The 12,231-nt window shown below is 38.9% G+C and overlaps 1 protein-coding gene across 1 annotated transcript in view; it reads left to right on the forward strand.

The window, feature by feature from the left end:
- The window catches only part of LOC132396041 (eukaryotic translation initiation factor 3 subunit E-A), a 165,102-nt gene that overhangs the window by 31,157 nt on the left and 121,714 nt on the right, over window positions 1-12,231 (forward strand). The window contains exon 4 of the mRNA XM_059973374.1: window positions 11,657-11,699. Coding sequence (XP_059829357.1) covers window positions 11,657-11,699 — 43 coding nt within the window. The remainder of the gene's footprint in view (window positions 1-11,656; window positions 11,700-12,231) is intronic.

The raw sequence follows: 12,231 nt of genomic DNA on the forward strand, positions 1-12,231 counted from the left end.
TCTGTGTCTAGAGGAATTGGATACTTTCCTGTTGGCCCAGCTACTTGTTAGTGGAGGTTACACTAAGTTACCTTAGTGGAATTTGTTCAAAATTTAAAGTAAATTTGTAATCAAATTACGTCTGTGTTCACCATATATAACCCTGAGATTTGTTTTCTGGCGGGCATACTCAGTAAATCCAAGAAACATGATAGACTAAAGGAAACAACCAATGTGCAAAAGATGACAACTGTGTAAATACAAAAGAAAAAAGAGGAAATAATAAATAAGAAATAAATATTGAACTTAAGATTGAGTCCTTGAAAGTGAATCCATAGGCTGTGATAGGGCAAACGTGAAACCCTGCTGACGGCTGCTGTTTTAGGAACCAAGTTGAGGCTTGGTGCTTGGATAGTAGCCCTACAGTAATTAAGGTGTGGATTATGGGTGGTGGGGTGGAAGGGGACTGGTGTTGAACAGTCTGAGGGTGGGTGATGTGGCTCTTGATACTAAGCTCTGGGAGTGAGGCCTGCATTTTAGCTAGTACACTGTATGTGGGCCATTAGGAGGTGGGAGGTTTGACTGTGAAGGAAGCTGATATCTCCTAGTCTCTTTGTTTGGCTGCGCAACTCTCCTCAACCCTGGGAGTTGATGGGCTCAGTGGCTATCATTAAGCTTATTGACATGAAAAAATCTTTAGGCTAAGGGAGCAGTGCTGCCAAACAGCAGGGCAGACATCCGCTTCCATTGTATCTATCTAATAGGAGCTGATGACACCATTACAGGATCCAGATGGTGAGGGTGCTTTAATTCCAAGCAATGGTCGCGCGCACTTTGCTGGTCAGGGTGCCCCCTGAACTTCGTATCTTGGCACCAAGTATCCACTCTGTTTGCCCAGCTTCCCTAGCGTCAGGCTTCATGTATTGTCTTGGTAGTCTGCACTGTGCTGAGGTCACGTGTGAATGACATCACCTTTTTATCAGTGTGGAGTATCTGCAGAGGACAGGCTTTGCAAGGTAGTGCATAGGCTGAATGATTTGTGTAGGTGTGTGGCAGGAGAATCAGCAGGGTGATAATGGACATGTGTGAGAGTGTGGGTTGCTGAGAAACGAGTGATGGAATTGCTGTAAGAGCTGGCACAGACTCAATGGGGCAAAGGCGCTTTCCCAGTTGTAAGAAAATATGAAACAGAAGAAATGGTTATACCTTCTGACAGCCTCCAGTTGAACATTTTTTAAAGGTGTATGATCACATACTAGCTCTGTTAACTTAAGTAAATGAAGATATAAATATTAACATTTGTAAAAGGATTATTTTTCATTGGGATTGCTATCATCTAATAACTAGATAATTTTCTTACTGAAGATTTTGGGAATTGTGACCAGTGTTTGACAGCAAAATTTGTTTGCAATCATTCTACAGCCCTTTAGGATTGCTGGAAAATCAAAAGCAATCTGAGCATCTGATGTAACCAAAATCTCACATTGATTTTAAAAGATTCATTGCTTTACAATTAAATTAACATAATACACATGTGGAACAGACAACTCAGTGGGATGGAGCCTGAGTTTGTCAAACTTAAACAAGCCTCCTCTCGGCAGACAAACCTTTAAATACTTTAGAATTATGTACCAACAATTAGAGCAATTTAAGGCCCACATTGCTCAAATGCTCATACATTTTTTTCTGGGTTGAGGTTGATTTCTTTTTATTTTCATTATCACCAAATATGTGTATAAGATGATGATAGGCATTGATTGTGTGGATAGTCAGAGGCTTTTTCCCAGGGCTGAAATGGCTAACACGAGAGGTCACAGTTTTAAGGTGCTTGGGAGTAGGTACAGAAGAGATGTCAAGGGTAAGTTTTTTTACGCAGAGAGAGGTGAGTGCATGGAATGGGCTGCCAGTGACGGTGGTGGAGGTGGATACAATAGAGTCTTTTAAGAGACTCCTGGATAGGTAGATGGAACTTAGTAAAATAGAGGGCTATGGGTAACCCTAGGTAATTTCTAAAGTAAGTACATGTTTGGCACAGCATTGTGGGCTGAAGGGCCTATATTGTGCTGTAGGTTTTCTGTGTTTCTAAATAATGGTGCCTTTAATGGAAACACGTAGCTCTCGTGTTTCAGAGAATCCCAGTCAAGCCAGAGGGAGATACATCAGGTGGACCTGATATGGTATGTGAGCTCTGCGTTCTTTGTCTCTCCAGGAATGTTTTCCAGTGATGTCTAGGATCTTTGAAACATGTTAGTAAGCCATATGGTTTTTAGGACACTGGTAGTTTCTTGTTCTGTAATTACTTACTTCATCTTTTTAATTTCAGAATTATTTAATCAAGTAAATTTAATTATCCAGCTTTGTGGGATTGGAACATGTGTGTGTAGATCATTAGCCTAGGGCTTTAGACTACTAGATTGCAGCTGGTCTTATATTGATCTGTAGCATGGGGTGCTTGAGATTGGGTCTCATGAGAGTGTAGCTGTTTTGGCGTGCATATGGATACGAAATCGACCTACTGTAACAGAATAGAGGAAGGAATGCAAAACTGAACCTTTGCATTGTCTACATCTTACAAAAAAATAGGTCTGATTCTTGGGTTGAAGTTAAGGCATGCTGTTCTCAGGCATTTAGTATAAGTGAAATTGGTTTTGAACAGTTAATGAGTTTGACACTGAATAAGTAGAGTTTAACATATCCTGTTAGAACAGCATGATTTATGCCTGCAGCTTCAGTTTGTGACTCCACCTTGACTGATAGTAAGCTCCCTCGCGCGGCCTGATTTGGCAGCTCCTCCAGGCTGATCCCCTGCTGATGTGCTGAGCGCTCACTTCAGCCTTTAAAGAACGGTGTGCTGGAGCATGCAACTCTTTAAAGGAAAACTTAATAGTGAGCCTCTTTGTTGATTTGTTTTCAAATCAAACATGTAAGATTCCAGATGTACCATGAAACCTCCTGCAGGTTATTTGGTTCATTAGATATTACTTCCAAAAACACGGAATAATGACATTACAAGCTGTTCACCAACATTTTCCAGTTCTGCATCAGAGAAGTATTCTTCACTTGCGTCTTTGGTTGGAAATCTGAATTTAGTGCTTCCTGTAAGAGCCATATAGGACTCAAAATTGAAGGCTTGAAAGAGTTAGCTGCAGCTTCCTTTACAACCTCTGCTGCTAGTTCTGGATTTACTTAGTCAAGTCTTTGAAGAGTAAAATGTTCCTGACAGTGACAGTTTTGTGACTTGGCCAAATTCCCTGGAGAAGGTTAGAGGCTGTGGTCTGATATGTGAGAATATTCTATCTTGCTTTGCAAGTCCACAGATATCCATTAGGTGTAGATTGCAGGTGTAGCAATGTTCTTCATTACACAAAGCTTTGAAATGAAAGGGGCAAGTTTTGTGAAAGTTTGGTCCACTTCGTATGGTCATGGTAGCTTTTAAATTAAGGTTTTACTTATAGAGTCTTTCTTTGACCATGTGGGTTTCATCTGGATGCTCTGATTTCCTTTCACATCTCAATCACCTGCTTATAGGTTATTTAGGCACTGGGAATTACTCCTAGTGTAGCAGGGTGGCAGGAGAAATGGTACGGAAAGTGGCAGTATGTTTTGTGAAAGAGAATTGTTCACAAGGATTTGGACTGGTAGCTGTTCTTGTTGTGCTTCCTCTATATATCATATCTATATATCTCTATATATTATAAATTGTCCAAAATGGATACAGGTTTCACCTGCTATCCGAAGGTAGAGTGTTCCTACGAAACTGTAAGTCGAAATATCGTAAAGCGAAGAAGCAATTACCATAAATTTATATGGGAAAAATTTTTGAGCATTCGCAGACCCAAAAAAAATAACCTACCAAATAATACATAAAACCTAAAATAACAGGAACATACAGTAAAAGCAGGAATGATATGATAAATATACAGCCTATATAAAGTAGAAATATTGTATGTACGGTGTAGCTTCACTTAACAAAATCGGGAAGGCAGCGAGCCAAAATAGAAGTGGAGAAAAAAATTTAGCATGTACATGCCTACGCATGCCATGCCCGCACAAGGCTTCACGTCATGATAGTCTTTCTCAGGGTAACACACATATAAAGCGGGCATCTTTTTTTGTAAAAGCGAAAATCCTCTTTGGTTAGTGAAAACAGGTACTAATGTAGGTCTTTCGTGACAGCGAGCTGTCATAAAGCAAACGTTCGAAAAACAGGGGCCACCTGTATGGATCACTTCAAAATTTTATCTCTGTGTAGTTGCTTTAGCAAAAATCCTGCAGGACAGAGCCTCAATTTTGTGGCTGGCTGTCCCTCATTTGCATTACTTTTTGAACTGCCTTTTTGCATCTTTTAGACATTGGTGTTATTAACCTCACTGGCTGCTCATAGCCAGGTCTGCTGTAAGCCGTCTGTTGTTAATGCTTCATTTTGCAGTGTACTGTTGCATGTTTTTAACTGGGGTGCATTAGTTTGCATTAGCTAAATTCAATTTGCAACTTGCCTCTAAAGTTACCATATAAATTGAAATCGTTTTTTAAAGCTATTTTTAGTATAGCTCTTGATCTTACTTATGTTGTCAGTAAATTTGACAGACTGAATGCTTTGAATGTACAGGTTATTTACATAGGTGAGAGAATGCTGGTGATTAGTTAGTTGATGAATTGCACTATTTCTGATCTTGCAGGTTTAGCATATGTTCTCTCTCCTATTTTAATTAGTTTACCGGGTTTACTACTTTACCTCCTGGGTTTTGATTTCAATGCAAGCTTTTCATGTAACTAAATGATATCTAGATAAACTGGCATCTTACTTGATATGATACACATTTGTTACTACATTTTTTTGAAATGAATATATTCCTGATATTCCTCTTAATAATTGTTTCACTGTTCAGATCATATGAGCTGTGGTTGGATCTGATCTTAAATTTGTGCCCAAGACTCTTTTTATGTCCTCTTTATCGTTTCATATTGCCATAATGTTATTTGTTGGCCTTAAGTTTTTTTCCCCCCAATTTCTCTGCTTCTGTTTTCTTTTAAGTATCTATAAGAGGAAGCTGGCCACCCTCAGTGATATGGTTTCTCTGGCAAATCCTGGTTTGCTGATTCTTATGAGCATCAAGTGGATCTTGAGCAGCTTTGTATTTTAGGAAACTGACTGGTTCCACCAAGAGAATGAAATGTTGATTTGCAACCTGGATTCTTATTTTCCTTCAAAATTCAAAGTACATTTAATAACAAAGAACAACACACACAAAATGCTGGTGGAGTATATAACCTTGAGACTTGTTTTATTGCAGGCGGTCACAAAACAATGAAACACAATGGAACCTATTTTAAAAAGATTGTCCTACACCCATTGTGTGGGAAAAAAAGGAACAAATAGTACAAACAAATAACACACAGAATATTAACCACACAGACTCTGAAAGTGAGTCCACAGGCACGGAGTCGATGCTTTGCTGAGGCGAGTGCCAATGGTTGCAGGCCACAGCTGCAGGGTCAGTTTAGCACTGAAACACCTTGATCAAATCACGCATATAGTAAAAAAAAGTGTAAAATGGAACAGGAACTGCAGAATCCCTGAAAGTGAATCCACGGCTGTGGAGCCCAGTCTGTGCTGAGGTGAGTGAAGCCTGTCCAGGGACCCAATGGCTGCAGGGCAACAACTTCTCCCGATCTTGGCGGCATGGGACCAAAGATTCTTGGGTAGTAGCGAGTAGAGAGGGAGACCAGTTAGGCACAGGCAGACAGCTGTCAACATCTGTTTGTTTTCCATTCTTATCCTTTTAATCTTGCTCAGTACTTCAATCAGCACGGAGTAATGGAGCTGACCATGGATTCATATTTTGCCAACAGGCATCGACCACCCCCCCCCCCAGCAATGGCTTCCCTGGCCATATCTGCGCTCACAACAGTCTTGTTTGCTGAATCTCCCAGGAGATTACAAAAATGCCAGATCATTTAGTTGGCTCACAAGTACATGCTTAAAAGGGAACTTTCAGGCTGCAATTGATCGCAGTTCAGAAGAAGATGAGTAGTTTTGTGATCTGTGGCTGGAGACATCTTGAACACAGGTCACAAGAAAATATTGGCTTCCTTAATAGAATTTACACTGTAGCTTATAAAAATATTCTATATTCTCTAACGCATGAGTGAGATAGTCCTCATTTCCCAAATGATTATATCAAGGGGTTCATCATGGCTGTGTGGTGCAGGCAGGAATTCAATGGCGTGGTGGTCTAACACAAATAGTGTATTGGTAGCCAAAAATACAAGTGGTCTACAAATGGTGAAAAAATAGGCTAATCAATATGGCACAAAATGCTTTAATTTAAAGTCAGTGATCATGTGATTGACTGAATTACAAGACATTGATGTGCTGTATCATCCACAGTTCAAGCAAGTTGAAACCTTGTAAAATCCCAATAACCGTTAGATTTTGCACAGCCTCTGCAATAATTTAGGTCTATTAACTATGTGCAAATCTAAAAGATCATTGGGAAATACTTAAAAATCGTACAAGTGCAGTGGAGATTAATCTGTTTTGTCTGAGTTTAAATCTTTAGTTCCCCCCTGCTCTTTCATTGCAGAGAAACACATTTGAAAGGAATCATAAGGTAACTGGGATTGGACTAAAATGTATTCATCAAGTCCAGCTTGTGGGATGGTAGTCACATGCTGAACAGGTGGTCTTCATTTCCCTTTTAATGTTTGTAAGATATTTATAAATTACATACTGTGATGCACATGGATCAGACTCTTTAGTGTAGAGAAACCCTTGAAGAAAGAATAGAACGGTGACTGGTATTTTATGTATGACAACCAGTTGTGCTCATCCGGTTGTTCTTGCTGTCATCTAAGGGTAATTTAGGTGCCCCATGCTGCTTGGGTGTTTGAAGTTAAGTCCTTGTATAATTGTGCTTCAGGAGAAGGGCAGTGCCATAAGGCTGTAGCAAGCTGTCTTTGAACTTTAATGCTGTTCCAGGGTTATTGCACTGACAATGTCTGCCTATAATTATCATAATTCCTTACCCATGCTGGTTGCTGGTGGATTAGAGCAAGTTAAGGGAAACATAACTTCCTACTATATTACCCAAAGAAAGATGAGTTTGTTTGGTAGGACTTAGACTAATTAAACATTTGAAGTTGGATTTTAATTGAGTCAATGTTTCAGTCAGATTTGAAGTTTAAAAGCATAAAGACAGTCTTTGAATAAATTTCATAGGACTGTTGAGAATGAAAGATAAAGCGCTGCCATTTTAAATTTTATCATCTCACTGGTTAGCACTTGCTAATTAAGCTCAATAACAATTTTTCCTTTCTGCAAGCTATTTAAGAGGTTAAAAAACAACACACATAAAACGCTGGAGGAACTCAGCAGACCAGGGAACATCTATGGGAAAAAAAGTACAGTCGACGTTTCAGGTCAAGACCCTTCAGCAGGAATAGAGAAAAAAAGGATGAGTAGATTAGCACCCCCCCCCCCCCCACCTTACCATTTAAATCTACTCCTCATCTTTTTGCTCCAGTCCTGCCGAAGTGTGTCAGTCTGAAACATCAACTACTTTTTTCCATAGATGCTGCCTGGCCTGAATAGTTCTTCATGTTGCTTGGATTCCCAGCATCTGCAGATTTTCTCTTGTTCGTAAAAGTTTAAAAATCCAGCTTCTTGTGTACATCACTTTTATTTGTCTACCTCCTGAGGGCTTAAGCTCCGAAGTCTCTTTCCAAACCACTTCTGTGTCTTTCTGGTTCTTTAAAGTGACACCTAATGCCAAACTCTATGTCCATCTTGTTTAAAGAGGATGTTTTGGTCTGGTGTCAGTCACCTTCTTGGTTAATGACCTGTAGGAAGATAAAACTGTTAGCAAAACTATGCTTTTGTATGCCTGTCTCCCATATCTAACACCAAACTGTAAAGGCATCAATTCTGGTCTGTTGCCATTCCTCTTGTCCGTGTTGACAGAGAAAGCAAGTAGTGGACTTAATTAATTTGTGGTTTACAGAAACTATGCAGTAAAAGCTGTTTTTGTTTTGACTTTTCCAAATGAGAGCTTGGCCTTTGTGCTGATCTCCTGGGCTATCCAGAAAGAACTTTGACTCTGCCAGCGTCAGTTTTGAAGGATCTCTGACATCTTATAGCTATGATGTCACGAAGCTGGTTGGGTAGTTAATCACATTAAAAGATGGTTGAAAAACAAATCAAGAAGGAATGATACAGTTTCTGATTAACATTTTGACTTTAAACATTTTTGAACACATTGTCACTGTTAAAACCGCTATATTGAATTTTTGTTAAAATATTTTAAAAGCTATTACATTTTAAAATATTTGAATTAAATACAAAATATAAGAACAGAAGAAATAGAAGCAGAGTAGATTGTTTGACCTTTTGCATCTGTGCTGTATGAATTTAAAGTTTAATTGCAATCTCCTCATTCAAGAGTACAGGCCCAGTATGTAATCTGTTTTAAAATGACAATCCTCCCTCAGTTGCAAGTATATACTTCATTTTGTTTATCTCAAAAGCAATAGAGGTTTACCAGGATGTTGCCTGGACTAGAGGATGTGCTATGAGGAGAGGGTGGACAAACATTGATAGTTTTCTCTTGAGTGGAGACCTGATAGAAGTTTATAAGTTTGAGAGGCATTGAGAGCAGACAGCCAATATCTTTTTCGCAGGGTTGAAATGTCTTCCAGAGGGGATGCATTTAAGGTGAGAGGGTAAGTTTAAAAGAATTGTATGGGGCAAGTGTTTTTTTTTATAAACAGAGAGGTGGTATTTGGAACGTGCTCCCAGGGAGACTGGTAAAGGCAAATACAATAAAGGTGTTCAAGAGGCTCTATGCTATTGAGGGAGTGCAGCGTAGGTTCACAAGGTTAATTCCTGGAATGGCGGGACTGTCATATGTTGAAAGATTGGAGCGACTGGGCTTGTATACACTGGAATTTAGAAGGATGAGAGGGGATCTGATTGAAACATATAAGATTATTAAAGGATTGGACACACTGGAGGCAGGAAGCATGTTCCCACTGATGGGTGAGTCCAGAGCTAAAGGCCACAGTTTAAGAATAAGGGGTAGGCCATTTAGAACTGAGTTGTGGAAAAACTTTTTCACCCAGAGAGTGGTGGATGTGTGGAATGCTCTGCCCCAGAAGGCAGTGGAGGCCAAGTCTCTGGATGCATTCAAGAGAGAGTTAGATAGAGCTCTTATAGATAGTGGGGTCAAGGGATATGGGGAGAGGGCAGGAATGGGGTACTGATTGTGTATGATCAGCCATGATCACAGTGAATGGTGGTGCTGGCTAGAAGGGCCAAATGGCGTACTCCTGCACCTACTGTCTATTGTCTATTGAGAGGCACAGGAATGTACAGGAACTGGAAGGATATGGACATTGTGCAGGCAGAAGGGATTAGTTTACTTGGACATTGGATTACTAATTTAATTAGTTTGGTACAACATTATGGGCTGAAGGGCCTGTTCCTGTGTAGTGCTGTTCTATGTTCTAAGTAAATAGTCTAGCTTTTTGATTAACAAACTGCTTGCTTTCCTAGTTGCTTGCTATGTCTTCATGTTAATTTTAAATAGTTCATATATGAAAATAAGCAAGCCCCTCTGAACAAAATGCTTCAATCCTCATCATTTAAAAAAAAACACTTCTCATTTCTTTCATTGAAGTGTATGGCCTTGCATTCTTCCTCATTGTATTGCACCTAACATGCTCACAGCCATGCACTTGGCCTAATTTTAACTCCTGAAGCCTTATTGTACTCTCCATCTATGAATCATGAGCAAACTTGGACAGATTATGGTTGATGCCCTTATCAGTATCATTGATACAGATTGTGAACAGGAAGGGCCAGTACTGATCCTTGTAACAACCTGTTAGTTATAGCTCTGTTAAAGCTGGAATATGCTAAACAGTATAGCTTAGTGCCTCGTTAAAACTTGGAAGTTGCTGATTGCTAAGTAACATGATTTTTTTTTGGCATGGGTCATTTATGGAATAAACTCAGTCATAGCATTTGACACTTATGGTTATGGTACTCTGTAGAGATCTTACTTTCACCTGGAACTGACAGCTGCTGTAAACGAATTTTAACTTCCTGTAGACAAATTGTGTGTGGGAGAAACACGTGATGAGTTTTGTTGCAGCTTGCTCATGCAGTGCCCAGACTGTACCAGGAGAATCAAGCCGGATGCTTAGAATTAATAATGGCATCTGAAACAAGCTGTATGAAATATCTTAGCAGTAATTAGAAGCATTTGTGATGTGAACTGTCAGGTTTCTTTTGCATCGGTAAATTTATGTTTTAGCTGCATTGAGTTAATTGGATTTAGGATGCAGGTAAAGTTTTGAAAATGGATCCATCCTTGCAGTTGCAGGTGATTGGATATTGAGTATAAGTGCAAATGATGACACCCACAGCAGTGATGCGGGGAGGGGTAAACTTCATTGATATTCCTGCTCTACATTAACTATCTCTACTACCTTTCTACTGACTGCAATGAAGGAGGCTGCCTGGGATCTGTTATTATTTGTTGTACAAGCTTTTGGGTGACTGTTTGGTGGGGGGGGGGTGCGTGTCAGGGGAGTGGTGGGTAAGTTCCCAATTGAGGCAAAGTTGCAAAAATGGTCAAAGGAAACACATAATCTTTAAAAATTATTTGTTATTTATTATTATGTTATTTTTAAAAATGTGAACAAAAACCATGAGAACTTTCCAAGAATGAAATATATTTCAGTCCAAATTTTGAGAGAAAAATTGTTCCTGTTGATGCCATCTATTAATTTTTTGTATATACTGTAGTGCATTGAGCACAAGAGACTGGAGAAATTTTGTAAAATGCTCAGTCAAAATTAAAGCAAATATCCATAATAAAAATTATGAAAATAAGAAAAATGATCTGTGAAGTTTTTTACAATTCTTTAAACTTTTCTATCTCCATGAAAGCATATGGCAGAAAAGTGAAGAAGTCTTGTTCTCATTCCTTGAGGTTGCCTCATCACTTTTCCAACAGATGTCTTTATTTCTCTTTTAATGGAAAATTTGGAATGCAAAATGATGTTCATTCCACGTTCCTATGAAAGGTGCATCAAGGTCGGGAGTGCACTGTACTGACAGATGTGCCGATCCCTCCCCCAGGTGTGCCTCAAAAAATTTGTAATTGGCTCCTTCAGCACGAAATGCACTTGAGTGTGATGGGAGACCGCAGCCATGCATTACACACATTGAGTGATTTTTGAAAAAAACTGGCTGGAGTTTATCACATTGCCAGCCAAAGCATATTTTCATTGTTAACCCAAATGTGCTGCAATAATGAAAACCAGGCCATTGTGTTTCAACTTTTAAGAACCTAGTGAGGATTTAGCCTGATTTGAAATGACTTTTGTCTCTTTTAATTCACCTTGACCAGTTGTGATTACGTACGTGAACAAGTATTTAATGAGTTGATGGTGGTCTTGGTCTTAACTCCCATTAGCGCATATCACCAAAAGATGATGCTAAACAATTCCAAAAGCAGTTGATTAGAATACTGATCTTGATTTCAAAGAAAGAGTTTTTTTAAAATAGAAATTCTTAAACTGTCACAAGATTCCTACTGTGTCTCTCAGTCTTAAATTAATGCTGAAGGAATGTGTTTCCAATAAAACATTTTTTTTCTCCCCCAAATAGAGATGGGCGAATGCTGTTTGATTATTTAGCAGAAAAGCATGGGGTAAGTGATGGATATGTGTTTGTTATAATGAATATTTAAAGCTAGCGATCGCATAATATTATACCTCAGCTGCTGAGGAATGAATGACAGTGATCATGAGTAATAGTTGAAGCAGTTCGTTAGAACCTTTATTACACTTGCCCTGAAATGTGATTGATTCAGTAAATGTTTGGATAGTGAGGTTGATGCTACTTTTGGTGTGCTAGTCAATGATTGTTTAACCAATGACATCATTACTTGTTAAAATAAATCAGTAATTTGGATTTACTCTGTTAACACTTTAATACCATCACTGCGTTAGAGGAGAGAATGTTGATGGAAAATTATTGTATTTAAATATGCAAACTTCATACAATTCATATAATGCAGAATGTTCTTTAACTTCTGAATGAAAAGGGTTTTCTTATCACTGACTTTTGTCATGAGATTTGTAGCAAGAGTAGTACAGTGCAAAGCCAAAACAATTAATATAAAATTACAAAGTAACTAATAGTGCAAAACAAAAGGAATAACAAACTAGTGTTCATGGGCT

Source organism: Hypanus sabinus, chromosome 1 (genome assembly GCF_030144855.1).
Source record: "Hypanus sabinus isolate sHypSab1 chromosome 1, sHypSab1.hap1, whole genome shotgun sequence".
Classification (NCBI taxonomy): domain Eukaryota; kingdom Metazoa; phylum Chordata; class Chondrichthyes; order Myliobatiformes; family Dasyatidae; genus Hypanus; species Hypanus sabinus.